The 23399-nt window shown below is 38.2% G+C and overlaps 1 protein-coding gene and 1 long non-coding RNA gene across 4 annotated transcripts in view; one reads left to right on the top strand and one right to left on the bottom strand.

The window, feature by feature from the left end:
- Positions 1 to 22: 22 nt before the first annotated feature.
- Positions 23 to 23399, bottom strand: part of ccm2l (CCM2 like scaffold protein) — a 37302-nt gene continuing 13925 nt past the window's right edge. Inside the window, exons 3-10 of one of the 3 annotated variants that reach the window (XM_020530544.2) lie at positions 18299 to 18382; positions 16568 to 16751; positions 14815 to 14951; positions 14584 to 14719; positions 11271 to 11334; positions 11020 to 11167; positions 2195 to 2333; positions 23 to 495 (exon numbers count right to left, since the gene is read on the bottom strand). In XM_020530544.2, coding sequence (XP_020386133.1) covers positions 233 to 495; positions 2195 to 2333; positions 11020 to 11167; positions 11271 to 11334; positions 14584 to 14719; positions 14815 to 14951; positions 16568 to 16751; positions 18299 to 18382 — 1155 coding nt within the window. In that variant the 3' untranslated portion in view covers positions 23 to 232. The remainder of the gene's footprint in view (positions 496 to 2194; positions 2334 to 11019; positions 11168 to 11270; positions 11335 to 14583; positions 14720 to 14814; positions 14952 to 16567; positions 16752 to 18298; positions 18383 to 23399) is intronic. The other 2 variants (XM_048608427.1, XM_048608426.1) reach the window with 2 other exon arrangements.
- On the top strand, positions 14902 to 21825 carry LOC125485472. The gene is made up of 5 exons (XR_007264190.1): positions 14902 to 15095; positions 15572 to 15606; positions 16672 to 16760; positions 19404 to 19525; positions 20838 to 21825. It is a non-coding gene; the product is annotated as an uncharacterized LOC125485472 (long non-coding RNA).

Raw genomic sequence — 23399 nt, 5'->3', positions numbered from 1 at the left:
CTGAAGAAAATAAGTCATTGTCTTGGCTCAGTTTCTAGAGAAAGAAATTTAATATAACATCATTCAGTGAGATTTAGCTGTAGTTGTCTCAAAATATTAAACACTGAGAAAACAATTTAGTACACTTCAAATTTCAGGAGCAGGAAGCAAAAATGAATGTTACACAGACTTCACATTTTGTTGAGCTGAAGTAATTAAAAACTAAACAAAGTGGTAGGTGTCCTTACACTGTTCACAGTAAATCATCTTCTGCATCACATCCTAAAACTTCGATGTCATGTGTAATGTTTGGAATCGTTCTTTCGAAGGGTTCTGTTTCTGAAGGCACAGACCAGCTGTCATAACTTCTGACAGCAGATGCTGATGTATTACTCATGCTCCTCTTGATTCTTCCGAAGCTGTCTGTCAATATCCCTCTTCCATCTCTAATTCCAATGGTTTCTAAGAAACTCTCAAAGTAGCTTGTGTCTTTATCGGGTATGAAGGCCCGCATCCCTAAGTTAAGAATGAAATATAAATCGGTTAACTCAAATCTTTCCTTGAGGTAAGATACAAAAGGGATCATAGGACTGGGCTTAATTGAGGTTGATAGGGATCTTGCCGGCTGGATGAACTCAATGCAATAGTTTAGCCTCTCAGAATAGCTTCACAAACTTTAAACTATTGTTCTATTCTGTACAATAAGTAACCAAGCCTGTCTCTGACTGGTATTAATTGATCCATGCTGAATTTTGGTAACGTGAAGGAAATGGGACTTGATGGAGTATTTCTTTGGTTTTGTGATTTGACTCTGACTTACAATCTGTTTTTTGACACATATGCTGATAAAAGAATGTTCTTGTTCAAACTCTATTAATCATCCTGTTATCAAATTTGCTCAAAGTGAGCACCATGACCTGCAGCATATTTTCAGGTTCAATTTAGTACAATAGCTGTAGGAATCACAAAGCTTATTGCATTCCCTCCCCCACAAAAATCAAGAGAAAAAGGAAAAACTGAACAAAGACCACAATTCCATCATTCTGCCTAGCCAGTAGTTTTTTGTGATATGATCGATGTTAAACTACCTGTAAATATACAATTAAACCAGTCAGAAGGGCATTGTTTCAATTTGGAACACAGGAACAATCGTATAAACACAGCATCTATATTCACTCCTCCCGTTTTTTTAATATCAGACATGAACAGTGATATTTAATGCTCTCCCCATGGTGAGTTTGGATTTTTTTATTCAGATGGCAGGATGGCTGCTTTCTGCTGCCTTCTAATCTCCACCTCAATTAGCCTTAGTCTAGAAATGACAAATGGACTTTAGATCTGAAAGTTACTGAGTGGCCTATTTCCAAATGTGCCTTGGTTGTGAAGAATTTTACCTATTGGAGAGTGTGGGCAATTAGTTACATTGTGCTAAATTAAACAAATTAATTCTGTGTTATTGTAATTGAGAGAGTACTGTTGTTCTGTTTGCACCAGTCAGTTTGTACCTTTGACTGTGAAGAAGAAATGCATTAAATTATTTTATCAAATGTGCTTATGAAGAATTAAATGGGTTTGACTGATGCTATGCTTGATTCCTATTCGAAACTGAACAGTGGCTGGATCTTTGTTAACAGAATATGTTTAGGTAAGACAACCCATGTGACAATTAAGGTAACAGATATAAAATGTTAGAACTAAGGGCAATAGCCTCAAAATAACTGAGTTGAGGAAGAATTTCTTCACCCAAAAGGTTGTGAATCTGCAGAATTCTTTGCCCAATGAAGCAGTTGAGGCTACCTCATTGAATGTTTTTAAGGCAAGGATAGATAGACTTTTGAACTGTAAAGGAATTAAGGGTTATGGTGAGCGCTCAGAAAAGTGAAGCTGAGTCCATGGAAAGATCAGCCATGATCTTATTGAATGGTGGAGCAGGCTCGATTGGCCAGATAGCCGACTCCTGCTCCTATTTTTTATGCCCTTATGTTCTGTTCTTATGCAATATGTAAGCCTGAATTCCAATCACACAATGTGATATCACTAATTTATTTTGGCCTGAGTGTCCCCTTTTACTGCTGAATCGTCATTTTCAGTTTCTGTTCTACATATAAAATACATTTTAAAATGTATTTTTTCTGTCAGGAGATGCATCTTTCACGAGTCTAAAACAGTCTAAGATTGAATTCATCAGCTGTGATAGCACAATTTAATCTTATACCTAAAAGAAGGAACTTCCGTTTTTCTCCATAAAGGTGAAGAAGATCTGTACAATAATCTTCAATCGATGTACCAGTTCGATACTCATGGAGCAGCAAAGCAAAGTGCTGGATTTCTTGTGCTGTCAACTTTGTTCTCAGCTATTAAAAAAAACTCCAAAGATAAGCACAATAATCTCAGTGTGAAACAGTAAGACCCATCGCAAGGGTTTTGATGGCTTTTTTTTTAACTGTGATATTCGGTTCCTGTGCAGACATTGCTTAAATTGCCTTGAAAGTATCATTAACAAAAGTGTGAACATTTGATGGATGCAATATTTGAAGTATCATAACACAGCTCATAACTAATTCTCAGAAGTGGAGGTGCCGGTGTTGGACTGGGGTGGACAAGGTCAAAAATCACACAACATCAGGTTATAGTCGAATAGGTTTATTTGAAAACACAAGCTTTTGGAGCCTCACTCCTTTTTCAGGTGTCAATGAGAGAGGTAGTATCGGACACAGAATTTATAAGGAAAAGATTCATAAGCAAAAGATTAAAGATTTATCAGCCATCTTAGGTTTGTTGAACATTGCATCGGCTCTATGATCCTTTGATCTTTTGCTTATATGTTCAGTGTCCGATGCTACCTCTCTCACTAACACCTGAAGAAGGAGTGAGGCTTTGAAAGCTTGCGTCTTCAAATAAACCTGTTGGACTCTAACCTGGTGTCATGTGATTTTTGAACTAATTCTCAGAAGGATTGATAAATCCCTCCAGCAATGCCAGTTCTCAAAGAAATATGTGTCTTTGTTTAAAAAAATGGATCCTCGGTATCTCAAAAATGCATTTCATAATTTTGACAGACAAAATTTTTTGTTCTGGCCAGAAGTCTTGACCGACAAATGAAAACTATAAACATGGATACAAACATTTAACAGTATTAATCTTCTCAAAGGAGAAAGGAAGCACAGAGAAGGCAATTAAAAGACAGTGGAGGTCTGTTTTACATGTATGTAAAGGAAAATCTATTAATATTGCTTCTATTTAAAGCTTTTGAGAAGATTTGTAGCTCAGGTTGTGGATGAGACCCGGTGTGTTTGATTGCAGACATTTTGTCACCCTGCTAGGTAACATCGTCAGTGCGCCTCTGGTGAAGCGTTGGTGTTCTGTCCCACTTGTTATTTATTTGCCTTGGTTTGCTGGGATGGTTGGTATCACTTCTGGTTCTGTTTTTCAGTGATTTGTATATCAGGTCCAGTTCAATGTGTTTGTCGATGGAGTTCCCTCTGGGACAGCACATCCACAATAGCCCAAACCAAACAGAGACTTGCCAGGAAATTCTTAGAGGCCTGGCATTCCAACCAGAACTCCATCAACAAACACATTGAAGTGGGCCCGATATACAAACCACTTCCACAGAACTGGAAGTGATGCCAACCACCCCAGCAAACCGAGCATATAAATAACAAGTGGGACAGAACACCAACGCTTCACTGGAGGTGCACTGATGATGTTGCTTAGCAGGGTGACGAAACATCTGCAATCAAACACACCGGCTTGGCAAGCAAGGTTGTTTTCTATCCATTTTTGGGATGTGGGCATTGCTGGCTAGCCAGCATTTCTTTCCCATTCCTAGTTGCCTTTGAGAAAGTGGTGGTGAGCTGCCTTCTTGAACCGCTGCAGTCCACCAGCTGAAGGTTGACCCCACAATGCCATTAGGGAGGGAATTCCAGGATTTTGACCCAGCAACAGTGAAGGAATGGCAATATATTTCCAAGTCAGGATGGTGAGTGGCTTGGAGGGGAACTTGCAGGTGGTGGTGTTCCCATATGTCTGCTGCCCTTGTCCTTCCAGATGGAAGTGGTCATAGGTTTGGAAGGTGCTATCTGAGTCTTTGGTGATTTTCTGCAGTGCATCTTGTAGATAGTACACACTGCTGCTGCTGATCGTCGGTGGTGGAGGGAGTGGATGCTTGTGGATGGAAGTCCACATCTTCATTGCCTCTATTGATGAGCTCAAATCACCCGTATTGTTGGGTGTGGAACAATATCTGTGGTTGTACTCAAGAAGGTTTGTCCAGTCAGTGACGTGGATCTCTGTCCATGTGTTGAGAACAAGGTAAGTTTTTATGTTTTTATTCCCTCTGCCAAGTAATAATGCCTGTTGATCAGCCCCACCCACATCATCCACTGCTGGGACTTGCTGGCTAGAGCACATATTAGTTCTATGAAATTCTCCCATGCATTAATGCTGTGACCCAAAGATGCTTTTCTCAATAGATTGTGCTTTTGGGGTCAATTTTACTGAGGAATCGAACCTTCCACCTTCTCGTCATGATTATTGGTATTTTCTCTCAGTGCATTTTCAATGTAAACTGAAGAAATTTTATCTAGAGCTAATCCATGGATCACTTGAGTGAAAGATATATAGTTGTCTAGTTCAAGGCCAGCCCTGTGAAATGCTGCTATAATTCTGAAGAGCATTTCGTTGTCTCCAGACTGTATTGATATTCTTTTTGGCAGAAAAAGTATTATTTTTATAAACAACTCCATTAGAATGGTTTTGTCATACTCGACTGACACTGGTATAAATTTACTTCATAGCATGCTCACAGTAAGTAGTACATCAGTTACAGAAGAGGCCTTTGAGGTTTCAAAAGCTCATCTGTGCAATAAAATGTCTGTATAACAAATGGTATTGCATTTATACTGTATTATTTATAATATAAGAGCAATAGTGGTATATATGTCCCCATTTTATCCTTTAAAAAATTTGGTTTGCTTCATACTCCCTTACTGCCACAGAATCTTGATACAACAAAGGACTTTGTTATAGTATTCAGATAGTGGATTTGTGATTTGTATTAGGACAGCAAACTCCAGTAGTGAAAACAGATTAGAAAATATTTTAGGTTTGCAAAGGGAGAATAAGGAGAGCAAATCTCAATCATGGAAAAGAGTCTGCATAGTAAATCAGAAGTGAGCAACAACTATAAGCTAAGTATTTATTATAACATTGCCATAATTAATATTACTTCATCCTGAAGTTGTTGACTTCTCACTGGTGCACAGTTCTAGAAGCACTAGACATCTTCCACTTCCTCACTCACCGGCCACTATTGAAATGTGGCCCTAGATAATGATGGCTGGCAAGGTTGTTCAGCTGTACTGGACACCAGAGCTCTGGGCAATCTTGTCCTTACCACATGTCCTTGCTAGGTCACTTGCAACTGCAAACAGCAATGGGAACACCCTGGTCAGTTTTCCCCTCCCTGACTCAGGGATGCCTGAGCCTATTTTAAAACGTAATCTATTCATACAGGTGTTTTCCTCCCACTTGAGTAGTATTCCCTAATGCCAATTGCCTATAGTGTTCCTGTATGCTGTTACCTTCATTCAGTGATTGAAAATATCCTTAATTTTTGACACAATCACAAATACTACTTCAGAAATCCACAATTTCACCGGCCTCAGTATGACAAGATTTCTCCAATTCTTTGCCTTGAATTTGTTACGGTGCATCTACGTTCTTCTTTTGACTTTGATTTCCTGTTTTACTGACTGCTGCAGGAAAACTAATCTTGCGGTAGGTGCCTCAAATAATCATTACACCTTTCATTAAGATTTGTAAATGATCTGATGCCTACTTGAGGTGTGTGCACTTTGCCCCAATGTTTTGTTCTTTATCAATAGAGCAGGCAACATTTGTTTGGTTTGTAATGAATATATGTTTCTCATACTGGAATTTTAGGAAGCTATTCAACATCTGAAAAATGGTGCTGGATTTCTGAGCTACGCACTCAATGAAAACATACACAAGTCAAACAAAAGTCATCTTGTCGTCTTGCATTATAAATTTGTCACTACAATCAATTTGTTTAGTCCATATCTTAATTGCTAAAGTTGTCAAAAACAATCTAAGGTGTGTGTTTTGTGGAGTAAATCTAATGAAGCTAACAAGTACGAAAGAAATAGCTGTAAAATATTTTGTGAAGAAAGTATTGTTTCATAGGGTTGACTGAGGAAATAAAAAAGTAGATTTTTAATTTGTCACCTAACAGTAAAACTAACATTGTGAACCACTATTCATAGAAGCCATTTAATTGAGTAAATGCAAATCAGGCTGCTACAATGAATTTTATACCCATATGCTTAATGAATATTCATCATTGAAGTTCCCCTCCCAGCCACACACCATCTTGAATTGGAACAATGTCACTGGTGGCTCAAAATGCTGGAACTGCCTGCCCAGCAGCACCATATGCATACCTACATCACATAGACTGCAATGATTTAAGAAGGTTGTTCATTGTCACCTCCCCAAGGCAATTGGGGATGGACAATATTTTCTGGCCTAGCCAGCAATGCCCATATCCCTGACTGTATACGTAGAATTAAAAAAAATCAACCTTAACGGTCTATTCAGCTCAAATATAAGGGACTAAATAAAGGAGTGGATGGGAGAGAGAGAAAAACATTTCTCCTTTCTGCATTTGTAGCTTCTTATATTCAGTAATTTATCTTGAAGTACATATGAAGTGCTTTCATTTTTAAGAAAGGGGGATTTCATTTGCACAGAAGAATGTTGTGAGGGCTGAGCAAGCAGCCTAGAGTGGTGTCTGCTCTCAGGAAATGGATCTAAGTCTGTGAACTGATGCTTTGTGAACAAATTTTCTTCCCTACTGAATTTGTCCACATTACAGCTATGCATCAATTTTGGGAAGATTCACGCCGAATTTCTCTCTGTGAGCCATTGTGTCTTTTCTCATGTAATTTTCTGCTGTTCATCTCATTAAGTATGTATCCGGTCTCAATGGCACCATTTCGCACAATCTTGCACTCAGCACAGGTAGAGGTGTTTGCCTTTACTGGGACCTTCTGACATTCTAGCTGCAACAGTCCTATTTAAACCCCAGATGCACACCAGTTCAAACATTGCAGGCCAGTAACTGCCTCACCACATTGCTGTACATTTGGAAAGAAGATGGCAAACTGGCACTCTGCTTTGTCAACAGGGACTGGAGATCCTGATGAATGGATTAGTGAAGAAAAGGCTGTACTGTTTTCCCAGGACCAACAAATCCTGCCAACCTGGTCTCAAGTAGTCACTTGAGTCATTACATTGTCGATGGTCTGGAGGAATGTGCAGCAATGCCACAAGAATGTTAATGACTTTCTGCGCTCTGCAAGGGTAGGTACCATTTTCTCTCTGGCACTAACTCCACTACTGCACCCACTTCCCACAATATTGTAATATCTTCTCTCAGTGGGTCTCACCCAGCCCATCTTCCCACTATTAGGTACTGTTATTAATCACTTTCCTTCCCTCTACACTTCCTATTCACTCAACTTGGGATACCTCGCCATTTTTCATCCAGCCACATCAGCTACTTTCATCTCACTCAATCCCTTCCGTTGTCTCATTAAAGGAGAAAACAGCTCATGATAGGTCTGAGAGGGTCAAGAGGGATGGTGGGGTGGATGACATTTGTCTCCTCATGCCCCTATGAGGAGACTGTCATTGAATTATTGAGACAGGATCACAACCACTCGTGATGTTGAGACTTCCATATTCTAGCAGTCAGTAAGATTCATTGTGGTGTGTTGTGCTGCTCCCTCATTACCACCACTGTTAATGTATTCATGCAATGCTGAAGCTTCCCCCATGCCCCCATCACTCATTCCCTCTTATGTCTTCTGCAGGTACCAGTGGCACTCAGCTCCATCCCACAAGAGACCAGCCCCTCCAGTTATCAGCTCCTCTCCTATTGTTGAGGGAGAAGCCTCAGATCCTTCAGAGGAAGCACTGGCAAGGCTGCCTCCTATACTCTCCACCAGCTCAAATACTGACACTTCAGTGACTAGATTAGAGTCAGGACACCGTTGGAGACCAGGCATCTGCTCAGCCCCAGGTAAAGCTATCAGCCATTAGTAACTTGCAGAAGCAGATGCAGGAACAGCAGGCATTGTTTGGAGACAGTTGGGAAATTGGATAGAAGATTTGAGTCCACCAGGGATCTCTATACCATGCTGGCTCTGGCAATGCATGCACCTGGCTGTCTTCATGGACAGTTTGGTAGTTGCCATTTAAAGCCAGCAGAGTGCACAGTGGCTCTAGAGATGTAAAGAGACTTGCACTCCATTACTTTAATCATTGGTGCTCAATATAAACAATGAGGTGATAATGGGACAAGAGACCTTGACCTCACTCCAGCTCCACTTCCTCTCAGTGAATTAGGGTGGTGCAATCAGATACCGAGACAGAGCAGGAACCATGTGCAGTCCCTCAGACATTTCCTGTCAGGATACTACAATGGTGCCTGGCCCCTCCCCCTCCACCCTGCCTATGACCCCATAACCCTGTGGAGTTTTGAAACATCAAAATCTCACATTCACTAACTGACTCAAAATTTGATGGTGGTTGTACTAACACACTTACTTCAGTGAGATAAGCACTTTGGAACATCAAAATCTCACACTCATTTTCAGTCATTTGGTGAATGTGAGATTTTGATGTTCCAAAGTGCTTATCTCACTGAAAGAAGCGTTTTAGTCAAACCAGGAGGTTCAGTCTGCATTTGGATAACACACTCTTAATATGTCCGGCCCCTCTCATTGTGAACAACCCCAGGCACGTCCATCCAAACTGTTATGTGTGTAGTTGGATGTGTGCTGACCCTTTAAGAGAGTGGGTCTGGTGACCAGGAGGCGGGCAGTCTAAAAACTGACTGGAGACGAGAGACCTACAATAAAGTATTCCCAGTTCAAGTTTACTGTCTGTCTGCCTTGGGTTCTATTTATGGTTCTAGTGAGATACAAACGTACAGTGTGTGTTCTAAGGCAGATTCCTTGTCCCCACTCACCACCACCTCCAGCTGGGGACTTGGGGATTACACTTACATGTAATGAGAAGGCATGGATAAAGAAATCCTTCTAAACGCACATAGGTGGCATGGGTGATAGTTTATTGTACAGAAAATATTACATTTTGTAAATATACTGCACTTTTAATCATCTCCTGTCTGACTGACTGTCATTTCAACTGTAGCTAGAACTTCCTTAGTGCCATTCAACATTATAACCTCATTCACAGAAGTGCTACTCTTTTCCTAACGCCCAGATTGACATACCATGTTGTTATTGTTGAACATGTGCCATCAGATGTTGTGAAGCCCTCTGACAGTTGTTAATATTAAACTTTATCAAACAATGGAAAAAGTGAAATAAGAACAGTATTGCAATGCCAAAGTCCATGGGCACCAAAGTGCAGTGTTGAAGTGCATGATGATGTAGTGACACAATGGCTCAGTGGTTAGCATAGCTGCCTCACAGTGCCAGGGACCCCGGTTTGATTCCACCCTTAAATGACTGTCTATGTGAGATTTGCATATTCTCCCTGTGACTACGTGGGTTTCCTTCCACAGTCCAAAGATGCCCAGGCTAGGTGGATTGGCCATGGTAAATTACCCCATAGTGTTCAGGGATGTGTAGATTAGGTGGGTTATAGGGGAATGGGTCTGGGTGGGATGTTCTGAGGGTCAGTGTGGACATGTTGGGCCGAAGGGCCTATTTCCACACTGTAGGGATTCTAAATCTTTCAAATTTGCTGCTTTGCTGATGCCAGCTCCTAGGGATGGTAGGTGTGGGCTATTGCTACGCATGGAATCTACCTTGAAATGTTGGAAATACTGGCAACATGGAGCCCTGGAGAAGATACCCAATGAGATGTTACTGTTCTGACTTTCATGTTGGGAATTGGCACTATTTATTTTCTCAAGGTACCTGGGGGAACAGCCACTGCATATAACTGAGGTGAAATCAGGTAATAATGAGATGCCAATGTATGCAAATAGGCCCTTGCTGCTCACTGGCTGTTGAATCCTTAAGGGAAAATCAAACTTTTCTTTCTTGATGCCGATAATCTCAATTTCCCAGTCTCACTGTATTCTTTAACTTTCTTGCCAATGCCCTTGCCAGTTAGATGCTGCGCAAATGTCACCTATGGACTTGTTGGAGTATGTGCACAGAATGGTTTCAAGTAGTTTTATGTCCACATGGTGAATTTCAATATCACTGCTGCATTTGGAAAACTCCAAATATTGTTTCTTAACATGGAAGAAAATGAAACCTCCTTATTGTACTAGTTGCTGGTTACAAGAATAATCATTCACAGGGCTCTGGCAGACCTTCAGATGGTACGTAGTGCAATAGCTACGTGGTTTAAAGAGAAAATAATATCAGCAAGTATAGTTGTATGGAATTAATTTGTTGGCTCCACGGATGAGTGTGCAATTAATACCAAAAGGATCTGCATTAATGAATGGTCTTTGCTCACTTGGACAACCTCAATGGCACTGGTGATGCAGATCAACTTTTGACCTCAGGGACTGGAAGGGATAAAACTGCCAAGATTCCTGATCGTGCTTACAATTCAACATTTCTTTTTGATACTGTGTGGGCGTAGAAACTTTGGATTGAAACAGGGTTAGATTCAACTGTGATGACACCTGCTGCTGAGTAAATCTGCCAATACTCATTAGCCAATGAAAAGTATGAAGACTTACATCTTAAAGATTATTACCACCAGGGATCCGTTTCAAAGTAGGAGGAGCGTGGGCACTGTAGAAAAGCTGTCATTAACCAATTCAAAAACCTTGCTTTGGAAGTGATGGTTACATATCTGAGTAATCTCTATGGTATAGATACAGTAAATAAAAGAATTAGAATAAGGTGAGAAAGAGAGGGGGTAACATTTCTACACTTCACTCTGTATAAATGGATATTGTCACTTTAGATGAATACAGATAGCAATGTCTCATTTACGGTGCACAAAATATTTACTTACGGTTGTCATATAATCCTGTAGCAGATCATCTCCAGTACTACTGTGGTCACTCTCACTGCCAGCTGTGCCTTGGCTGAATTGTGATTCTCTGAATGAAGGGGAAGAGCTACCATTGCAGTAAGGTTCGTATATGTCCTGTGATCCATCACTGTGCTCAGAAAGAAAAGGTGAAACTGTAAGTAATGTAGTTTAAAATAGAAATGCTCTATACCTATTATTCAAAACACGCTTCCAGAATCAGGAATACTTACAAAGAGCTGCAGCAGCTAAAATCTGCTTCATAGCCGTAAGTCTGAGCAGTTTGGTTGCTGTCACCTAAAGAATCAGTGAAAAGGGGTCTGGTTAGCAAAATAGAACATTTAGAGTTACAGTGCTAGGAAAATCAGTTTCACGTTATCAGTGAATTTTATAAGTAGTCAAATATATATTTCAGATATTGACACTTAAAACAAAAGAAATTTTTGTTTTTAAATCTTGACTTTTTCTATTTCATGGTATTCCCGTTTAATGAGAAAGAACCAAGCACAGTTGGGTATTTTTCTTTAGCATTTTAGTCTTATCCCTTAGCTCTATTCATAATCATTTGCTTCTTAACTGACATGAATCACATAGTTGTGTAGATGAGACAGTTTACTGGTTTATGTAGTTTCCTAAGGCTTTTCATAGCAATACATCTCCAACAAAGGAACAGCCAATCTGAAAGGAACATCAATAATTCTCTTCAAGAAACAGGTCATCCATTATGAAACTAAGCAAACCCACCCTACAGCCCAGATACAGAATTGACAAATCACAAACAGAGCAACCATGGGTTTCAGTAACCTATGTCCCAAACCATGACTTTTATATAAGTAGCTCCTCTTCATCCCTCTGCCTAGTCCAATAAACAATGCTGAGACTATTTTTCTCTAAATCACTATTTTAGCGTTCTTTGAACAATAAAATTCCTGCATCTTTACTTGTATATCACAGTAAAATGCAAGATTGAAGTCACAGTGCTATTTTACCAGCAAAACACTTTAGGAAGGTGTACTTGTATTTCTCAGTACAATTTGCTTATATTTCCCCAACAACTTCCATAAAACTTACATTCAAAAAATTTACAACACATTAGTTAATATCTCCGGGAGATGGATATACTAGAACTGGAGACTATAGCAGAAACCATCCAAAGATAACATCGCAATTATTTGCAGTTTATAATTTAATATTTGTGCAACTTACTTATGTATGTCTGCCAGAAATCACACCATGAGAATAAAATACCCTTTTACATGCGCGTTGTAATCAGAAGCAATAGATTGTGATAATAACACCTGAAGTTTTCCTTCGATCATGTGGCTGACCAGCAATCTTTCCCATTCTTACTGCACACCATTGGTGTGTGTTGGAAATATTTGTAGATTGATACTCAACTTGTTTGGCCATGATACAAGCAGGCCTTCCTTATTCATCAAAATCCTGGGGTGAGAATGAAATCCAGAGCTTCTGACTCTGAGGCAGGGAAGCTAATCACTACACTATAATATCTTCTATAACTCATTGATAGTCATTTTGCTAATAAATTTCAATGACACATGCAACATTTCATACTTTGGTATTGCTGGTGGACCAACATAACGAAGATTTATATTGTCTACAGTGTTAATTAGAGACTGGCCATATAACTTAGAGCTGTACTAGAACACAAACATATGTATGGTCTAATTCTTTCCTGTGAAACAAGTAACCTGCCAGCCAAGTCCACATTTATCATTCGGACAGGAAGCATCAATTTTCAAATTTAAATACTTGCATCACTTTTTAAAGAAGGGAATTATCACATTTGTAATGCAACAAAACTAGCTTGAGACCAATTCAGCTGCTTCTGTGGGATTGTACAACTATATTCTGGATAAGTTTGCAATTGTAGTTAGAGTATTGTGGGGGAGGGGTCACAGGGGACATACCTTTCACCCCCAAAATCATCGATGCAGTCATGTTATATTGTGTTTATACTATTCTAATAAGTCCACATAATCTGTTTTTGTGATATTGATTGAGGAATAAATCATTTGTTGTTCTTCAAAACACACATAAACACACACACTCACAAAAAATAGAGAGATATCAAACAGTTTCATGGGTCTCAAAGGTGTTGTATAAAGCAGTTAGTATCCCAAAGGGTAAACTGACATTATGAGATAGGCTGTCTGGATATAAAGAACTGTATAAGGCTTTTGAGGTGCAGCAGCAGTGTCCCTATCTCTAGGCCAGGTGGTCTGTGCTCAAGTCTCATCTGCTCCAAAGATGTGTAACAACATCCCTGAACGGGCTGAGTAACAAATATCTGCAAAGAACTATTCCTGGGAGGAGTTAACCAGTTCTTTGTTTGCTACCAATGCTGTGAGAATGTTGCAGTAATAGCAACATGAACTCTTAGGTTTAGCCTGATGTCTCCCAAGAGAACATCATGCAGCTTAGATGCCATATTAATAACTATTAATAAATATGGAAACAAGACTCAAATTAAAATAAAGTGCTGCATAAGCTGGAAATCTGAAATAAATACAGAAAATGCTGGGGAAATGCAGCAGGTCTAGCAGTGATTGTGGAGAGAGCAACAGAGTTATGTTTCAAGTCTAATGATTCTTCTTTAGAAGTCCCCTTACACTAATGTCAGCTAGAAGGATTGATAGCAATGAAACTGGCCAAAGCTTCTCAGTTCCACTGTTATAACAGTGTTTCAAATATTTATCTTTATGTGATGCCTTCAAACAAATGATTTAAAACAAAGAAAGCAAGGACTTTAATTGGGGTAGAAATGTGCAACTACAAATGAAAAGATAATCAGGCAAGATGAAGAACATGTTGCCAATTCTCCAGTGTTTGCTATTGCACATGACCCATTTTATGCCTAAATAATGTCTTTAAGGACCTGAGGATATTACAAGGTACTTTACAATCAAATGAGTGCTTTTAAAGCATAGTGCAATTCATGTTTGATTGCCCATCCCAATTTCTCCATTATGGATACAGCTCAAATAACACAAAAAATAGTTTTTTTACACAAATACCCTCATTACATTTTTTAGAGCTCAGGTCAGGGCCCTCAGGTTAGCTTGGGCATTAGTAAGACTTGGTCAGAGTTAGGGTAAGAGTTAAGGTTAGGTTGGTGTGTGCTCTAGTTCTCTGCATTCCAAAATCATGAACACCGGAATTACTAGACATGTACAGTTGGTGCTGTCACAAACTATCTTTGCTACCCTGACTTTTTGTTGTGTGCTTGTGTATGTGTATGTCTGTGTGTGTGCATGTAATTGGAAAGGAGCATTTCAGCTGTGTAAGCCATAGCCGAGGACTGTTCAAGTAGGCTGCGTTATTGTTAAAAAATGGTTTAAAGAATTTAGACGTGAAAAGTTATTTTAGATATGTGTACATTTCTGCAAGCATTGCATAAATTGTCTTGGTGGCAATATTGTTGATGTCAGGATTATTCACAGATGCTGCTGTCAACAACACTGAATAAACATAGCTGATACAAGCAATTGATAACAATATTACTGCTTTCGATCGAAAACATACTTCTCTCCATTAACCAACGTCTGTCTGGTGTGGAAGTATAATGGAGTCCTGTTCGATCCACACAGTCTATTGTCTGATCTCCATAAATGATACGAAAAACCTGACAGATGAGAGCACAATATTCTTCGGCTGAATCCTAGTTCCAAAACAAACGAGATTATTCATCTTATCATGCTTCTGTTAAAATTGCTGTCAAAACTTTTCATTGTTAGGACAATAAAAACAGCTCACTCTGCTGTCCACTGCAAGTATCACCAGGTTGCAGTGTGTTTCCGAATTGGGCACAGCTTCCGGGGGATCAGGCAAGCTTCCTGTTGTTTGTCTACGCTCCAAACTGCCGCCAGCAGCTACAGCAGCCACTCCAAGCCCTAATGTGAAATAAATAGGTCTAATATTCATTTAAATTCATACAAATAATAGGCATTCATATAATAAAGCTTAATTTGAAGGGTGATCACAAAAGAGAATCTGGTGAATGAAACGAAGAGCATTAAAAGCAATGTGTTCATTGGGTAAGACAAAAGCATTAATATGCGTATGTACTGTACAGTGCCACATCAGGGAAATATGACAGTGTCATCACTATTGGAGAAAAATCCAAGTAATTTATTCATGTCATCTTGAACTTGACATCTGTTACGTCCATGTAACATTTGCAGTCTTTTTTTTCCAATATCTTACACCTACAGGAATGTTTAAAGCCAGTTTCAGCAAGTTTACTTTGCCCTGACATCAGGCATGAAGGTGCAGATTGAAGAAAACACAATCAGATGATGAGATTTGAATTGGAAACATTATGCAGTGTGTGATTTGAACTGAAATGGTGTTGAGTTTTATTAAATGTCATGTTACGTGCGCAGCAGCCTGCTTCATACACGTACTAATATAAAGTTTATTGAATTACATTCTGAATAAAGCACATAAATTAACTGCAGACATGGGTTAATTGTCTGGACCATATTGATTGCCAGCATATTTACATTTACAGAACACAAATTGGATGTTTGACTCGTGACTTTACAGGTAAGTGATTATTTAAACTATTTTTTGTCCAATGAGCAAATTTTTAAAGTGAGGTAAATTTTGAATATTTTTGGTGCTGTAAACATTCAATAGATACAAGTATTTTAGAAAGGTAATAATGATCAAAGTGAAGGAAGAATGAAACACTGTTCATTACAATGATCCATTCACAGTTAGACGTTAGATTTATATTACCAGGTATGAAATTTCCAGCATTCGCAGTACTTTGGTTTTTCTTTTGAGGATATAGTCTATTCCAATATTGTCTCAGTTGCAACTTCAGAAGAGAACACAGGAGCATAGATTTTTCTGGGGTCATAAAGGTGGCGTATTTTATCTAAAATTATGCAGATGCCCAATTCTAGAAGTCCGGCACCCATTTCCAACATTTCCAAATTTTGTCAGTGGGGGAATAGGACAGGACATGATTTACACAGGAGAGAAATCTGAACCGGGCTGAATTCAAACAGACACCATTTTTGGAGGAGTTTCTTGTCGCACCATATGTGACGGTATTTTTTAGAGTAGATGTAAATGGCCATAAAAGGCATTTCCCGGAACAAGCATCTTCAAGCACTCTGAATGGTATTGCCAATTAGTAAAAAATAATGGTCAATTTTGTACTGCAGAATTTCCAAACATCATTTCACATAACACTCTTGCAGTACAAAAATGGAAGAGTCTTTTCTCCCATGAATCTTGACTCAAATCCTGCAGGCCATTGTCTAACCCAATACACCTCCCAATGTTTGAGATGAAATAATGCTTTGGACATTGCATTATCACTCACTTGCAAAAATGCTTTTTACTGAGTCTCAGAATTCTGAAATTTTATTAACCTGCTTAAGACATAAGTGACAATATCTTACAGGATTACTTCTGAACTGGTACCACGTGTAATGCCAATCATTGGAAATCTGTTGATAACTTGCCCTGAATGTTTTGAAGTAAATGAATATACCTGTTTTCAGAATGAGTAGATGTATAGCATCATCCCTGACATAGGATACAGCAGCAATCTCATGGGTTGGAATTCTCAGGATCAACTCTTCATTGTCCCTCCAGGTCAAGAGGAGGCAGCGTGCAGACAAACTCAGAATGGTGTCCTGCTCTGCAGTCGTTTGCAAAGGCAGTTGTTTCTGTTGCTGTCAAAGGTAGGATTCTGCATATTTCAATTATTCTTAATTAATTACTTCCTTTTTTTAAAAACCTCTTATTTCATGTGACATCTGTTTAACAACTAAACTCCTTGAGTTTATAAAAGGACCGAGTTATCTTAATCAAATTGCTTTCAAGTGGGGAATAAAAACAATTTCTATAAATTATAATATTAGCATTCTGAAATATTAATTGAGTTTTGAACTGGTGAAACAAATCATTTTCCTTTGATAAATAATTCATCAAAAGATCAATGACCTGGAAGGAGCTCTTTTTTCAAAGAAAAATTTATATAAAAAATTGCTTTACATGAATAATTCTGACTATATAGTTTTTTTCCCGAAATCTAATGATTCAACCATGAACTGGAAAAATCTAGCTTTCCTTAAATGGTAATATCACAATGAAGCAATGTCATGTTATGAATTTTTCACTAAGCTGCAATTTAATATTTAATTCAGGTTAAAATATGAAAATGAAAGATAATAATGTGCTGTATTCAAATCCTTAAGCACTTTATTTGTCTAGCTTTAGGACCTGAGCACTCAATGATTTGAGCACATAATTTAGGCTAATACCTCACTTCAGTACTGAGAGTGTACTTCTTTGTCTGAAGCCTTGAGCAATATTTAACAACTGCTCCCCAGCAGTATCTGGGAGGTGAGGCCATAGAAAAGGAGGGAAGATAGGGGATAGATTGCCTGTCACCTTCCTGTCTCCTCCTGATTAAGTCAAGGTCAGGGAAAGCTAACTTGGGCCTTTTCACCCAGTGGTAAATTGAGACCTCTAAGTGACTGATTAATGGCCACTTAAGTCGTCCATCCCTCACTGCTGGTATTCAGCAGGGAGGGGCTATACTCCACATGAGAAAACCATCTGATAATGACTGTAGACTCCCTACGGGCTCAGGACTCTGATTGGCACCTTGTATCATCCTCTGTTGGCAATGGCCTCTGCCTGTTGAAAGAGAACCTCCCCTTCCACAATGACTTTCCACCCCAGCTTACTGGAACCTATCTGAGTGGCCTCAACAAGTAACTTATCTGCACTCCTGGACTACCTCCATGTTGCTGTTCTTGAGTATGCTAAAGTACTAGCAGTGACTGCCTTAAATTGTGGCCTACTGGGGTTAAAGAGACCCTGACTGGCTGGCATCTCTCTAGAACCAGGAACTCTACCCTGAAAACCAAGGGGCAGGCAAACTACCTGATTAAACTTTGAATCCCATTGCGTTTTCCAAAAATGGCAATGTACAATTGCCCCCAGTTTTCTGACTAGTGGAGTGGCCCACTGTAATGGCCTTTAATTCAGTGCTATGTCCGATGGATGAGATGCAAAGGTAAGATTCTATCTTACATAAAAACTCCATGAAGAATAGATTCGGAGGCCTCCCAGCATGCCAGACAATATTTATCCCTCAATTTACATAATGAGAACAGATTGTCCAACTTGTTAAACAGACTTGATTGCAAATACTGATATTTTTCAGCTATTTATGAGCTGTTCACAATATTCTGTAGTATTTGTCCCTTACCCTTGCTGTATCCAAAAGCTGTAGCACTTCTGCTCTACTTGCTGGATTTAAAGAACATGAAACCCATGTCAAGTGACCTAAAAACTAAAGAAAAGAAATAGCAGCTTAAAGAAGGAAGCCGGTAAATTTGATTGTATAAAATTACTGGATTCTTTAACTAGTCAGCCAAGATGTCTGTAGTCTATGGGAACTGGTTCATGCAATATTTGACCATAGCTCTTTTACTATTGTATCTTCAAATCCAGATTAGTTTAATCGGATTAACTTAATCCCTACCTGCTGTAAATTTTCTTAAGAGTCCTAAATGGAATTATATGGCTCGGTGTCAGACCAATTTACACCTTTGCAATTGAAAGGTGAGAAAACAAAACAAAATATTGTTCACATAATGTTAGTTTCATTCAGAGGTTGGTGTGTAGATTGTAACAAATTCATAAGGTCTGTATGAAACTATCAAGATTGCTCTTGGTAGTAATCATTAACATTTAAAGGTTTAGAAGGTTACATAATCTTGTTCATGAAATTCTAATGAAAACTAAATTTTAGTTTAATCAAATATAAAGAAGGGAATGAATAAATTTATTTGAAAAGGAAAGTAATATGGGTGAGTTTACATGGCACAAGTTTAGAGAAGCCACTAAAAATCAATGTGAAAGTTGAATTATAAACTAGCTGCTGGGCCTGAAATGATTCTGAAGCTTTGTTTCTGTGTCAAATTGGGCCTTGATTGTAGATTCAGGCAATAATTACATTGTAACTGCAACACTGGTGCAAAACCAGATTATTCCTCTCAACCAATGGCATGGGAATGAGCCAAAAGACACAAGCAATTGGAATTATTCTTTATGTGATTTTAAACTAGTGAAGAGAAAATCAACAATATTTCAAACAATTCTGACCTATTATGCCTCCAACTGGTACATACTCCTTCCTTCATCCCTTGTTTTAAATTTACCTATGCATAATCTATCTACTATTTTGATATTTTACCTATATCTTTAGTCAGTTCTCTGCTGAAATTTCCTCTCTTTTTCTCTAAAGCTTCAAATGTGCTGCCATATAAGTTTACCTTCCCTGCATTGTGCACTAATTTGTTTTTTTTCAGGAACTCCAAACTGGAACTCTCTTAATTTCACCCTAACCTTGGTATTTCACTTTGGTGTCTTAATAACAATCAAGCATCTAGATTTGAATATACTGTTGGCAAAGATGAACTTGCAATCACTGGTAGGGTTCAAGATATGTGTAGAATATAGAATTATCTGTTATTTTTTTCGCCTTTATCTGATTTGGGAAAATTGTGTTGCTTGATGTGATCTCTATCTGCCACACAGATAAGAAAGATTATTGATCACATTCAAAGGGAAATGGTTATGAGTACAGATTTAGATTATATTGTAACCAGAGATTTTATCATAACTTCAAAGATTTATATGACAGCATGATTAAATCTGGAACGTTATAAACCCGGAGGTGAATGTAATAATGTACCTTGGAGGCCCAAGCAATGATATATCTTCTGAAATTGATGCGATTGTAATCATCATATGAGTCTGAAAATCAGAGTGTTAGTTCAGTGGTGTTGCAATCTCTTAGAGTGGAATTTTCTGTGGGGTGTTTAAGTGGAATTTTCCTTGGGTCTAAGTTACAAGCAGAAATACACCCATTGTGCTCAGATCTATTAGCATCCATATTTCCTGCCAATCTCATTAACATACACCAGAACAAATGGAAATCAGTGTTTGCAATCAGTGCTTGAGGGATTATTTTTTCCAAGGAGAAGAATTAATGTTTCAAACCATCTAACAAGCATTCATGCATGTTAAGTACGTCACATTTAAGAATATGCAATTGTGGAAGGGTTTCAATTTTTAATGTGAAATTTTGACTACTGCCATAGAAGTTCATTTAATCATAAAAAACACACAGGTCTCAGTGACAATAAAGGCTTAAAAAAATGTCAGAATATAGCAACACTGCAGTATCTATTATTCTGAGATTTGTCTTAGGCCTGCTTTAAAGACATGCTGTTGCTAGTGGTCCATTTCAGCCTGGGAGCATTGGCCATTATAATTTGAGTGTAAGAATTAATAGGTAGGCACAAAAGAATGCCAAAATATGGACAAATTATGTAATTAAGCAGCACAGATATGTTGTGTCACTGACTGCACATTACTCTGAGCAAAAATACACAGGAAATCTCTTCGCACTATACTATTTTTTTTGAGAGAATGTGTTGCACAATTAAGGTTATAATGTTAAAGGAACAGTGAATAGTAATCCTGAGAAATAGTTCCTGACACCACAGCAGCAGCATCACTGAATACATTCATAGATTAGTATCTTGTAATCACTTCTGCTATTTGTAACATTTATTGTTTTATTGTGTTATGGGATTTGGTCAAGATTACTGTTCACAGTTGTTCTCCGAAAGATAATTAACAGTTTTTAAAAATTATTTACTGCCACTTATAAAATCATGACATGTTGGTGCTTATTTTTAAAAATAACAATGTGAATTTTCCGATACTAATTTAAGGCTTGATGGAAACCATCTCAATCATCTGAAGGCCCTGTGAATAAAATATTTTTACTTGGATGCTTTAATTGTGATATAAATATGTAAGTGAAGTTTTACGTAGTTGTCATGCTTGTAACATTTTTGGTGATGACAGGGAAAGTTGACATATCTGGAGAAACAAAATGTGATCTGTCCTATTTACCTTGCTGGGTCTGACAATTTATGTAATATTGGTAAGCTGATCTCCATGAAAGAACAACTGAAACAAAAGCAAAATGACGACTATGAGGAACACAATTTCCTGCCTAAATAAATCAATTTCAGTTTTCCGTTCACTGTGAGATGTAGCTGATTCCTTCCTGGAATTGTTAACTAAATTAACCTTCAGTCTACTCTGGCATAACAATGTTTATTTGACTATAAAACAGGTTGCCAATACAAGACCGAGTTCTACCATTGAACCAATGCAGGGGAGTACAAAAAATACATTTTGGAAAAGTGGCAAAAATCTATTAAATGGGAGCAGTATTTAGAATTGTCCACTCTTGCAATGGTTTTACAGCTTGAACTGCAGCCAAGGAATGGTTGTTTTTATGTCAATCCTTGTTTTAGGATAACTACCGCAAGCTTGTACTGCCTGCTGTTAAACATCTGTTGATGTATTGACAAATAATAATCAAGATATCTATTAATATTCTTCTCTGTGAAAATATTTAGTAATGTGTCCTATTCTTCTGTATGTGAAAAATCTGCAATTTTCAGAACAATTAAAGTTCAGTCAGCCATTTACTACAACACAACCAGAGGGAAGTTTTAAGATGAGAGCAAATTGCTCTTTGCACACTGGTCTCACCATATTATCATCGAACACACAAGGTTAAAAAGTCCATGGAAACACAGTAAAAATGATTATTGACTATAAAAATGACATCAGGAGCAGATTCATGAGAAGCATAAATACTGATAAGGCTAAAATAGCTGGTTTCTGTGCTGTAAATTTTGTATACTGCTGTTAAGATGAAATGATGATGTCTAGTATTTCTTTTTAATTTTGTGAATAAAAATGCAATAAGTTACTTTAAGTTTGAATACCCTGCACGTGGCTTGTCTGTTGGACAACATTGTTCAAAAAGTTAAATGTAAATAATCTAACTATCTAAAAATGTCTGTGGCACAGTGAAAGTGATGTTGTTGCTTTCTTGTGTATTCAGTTCTTTACTTTTTCCACCTCAAAGCCTGTTGCTTCTACACTACAGTTACATTATAGTGATTAGTTTTCAGTTCTATAGTTCCACAACCAGAAATCACATCTAAAGCATTTTAAGTTAATTAAAATCCCACGCAACTATTCAAAATACTTCTTCAGAAATAAGTATTTAATTCAATACTACATTTATATATTATGATCCTAGACCAGACACAAACTTTATGCTATGATCTTGGATGAGATCACCAAATTATGTTGTGAGCTGGTTATGGATTTATAACCTTTATTTTTGAGATTAGACCAGTGTATTATTGAATGAATAAAACCACAAGATTCAAGATGATCAAACAACAACTTAGAACATTAATAAAATGAACAATATACGTACAACTTATTTTTATACCCAGAGTCATTTGTGCTGAACATGGATCATATACTTCGATTAAACACTCAACAATGCTTATCAAATAGCAAATGCAACCCCTAAACGCATCCCATGGATTTCTTGGTGACTACTTCCCTAGTGTTAATGACACCATCCGTCATTAAATCTCATCAAATGCCGCAAACAATTTCAATTCTTCATTTTTCTGTTCTTGGCTTGAACTACTTATATTTCATATTAAATTGAAATACCTCTTTAGTGAGAACAACATGTCATACATTTGTAAGGTGTTTAATTGTGTCAAACCACCCAGAGACAAGAGCCTGTCTGGCCGGGCAGCACAGTGGCTCAGTGGTTAGCACTGCTATCTCACAGCGCCAGGGACCTGGATTCAATTCCACCCTTGGATGACTGTCTGTGTGGAGTTTGCACATTATCCCCATGTCTGTACGGGTTTCCTCCCACAGTCCAAAGATGTGCAGGCTCGGTGGATTGGCCATGTTAAATTGTCCATAGTGTTTAGGAATGTGTAGATTAGGTGGGTTATGGGGGATGGGTCTGAGAGTCAGTGTGGACTTGTTGGGCCAAAGGGCCTGCTTCAACACTGTAGGGATTCTATGAATAAAAGGCAAAGCTAAGTTGCAAATATTTCAACACAATGCAACTTTCAGCAGGAATTCTCACCGTATGCCCACCTTACCATAGCAAATTCCAACATACACCGCACATAACAAAAGAAAGCCACATCATGCCAATAGAAAATTCCACAATACGCAACGCCCTTTTGGGAGCAAACTCCACCAGGTACCGTACATTACTGTTAAACCTGCAGCTTTCAATTCCAACACAAACCACAGATTTAAATTTTCTATTCCATTGCACACCATATCATCGAGCAGCAAACAGTGCCATATACATCTCATTTTTCAGCGTATCATTTTTACTTTTTTAACAGAAAATAAAAGAGAGAAGAAGCACATTGTTTTAC

The sequence above is a fragment of the Rhincodon typus genome, chromosome 19, assembly GCF_021869965.1.
Source record: "Rhincodon typus isolate 14 chromosome 19, sRhiTyp1.1, whole genome shotgun sequence".
Taxonomy (NCBI): Eukaryota; Metazoa; Chordata; class Chondrichthyes; order Orectolobiformes; family Rhincodontidae; genus Rhincodon; species Rhincodon typus.
Note: the sequence above shows the minus strand (reverse complement) of the source record. Positions and strands in the feature narration are given on the sequence as shown.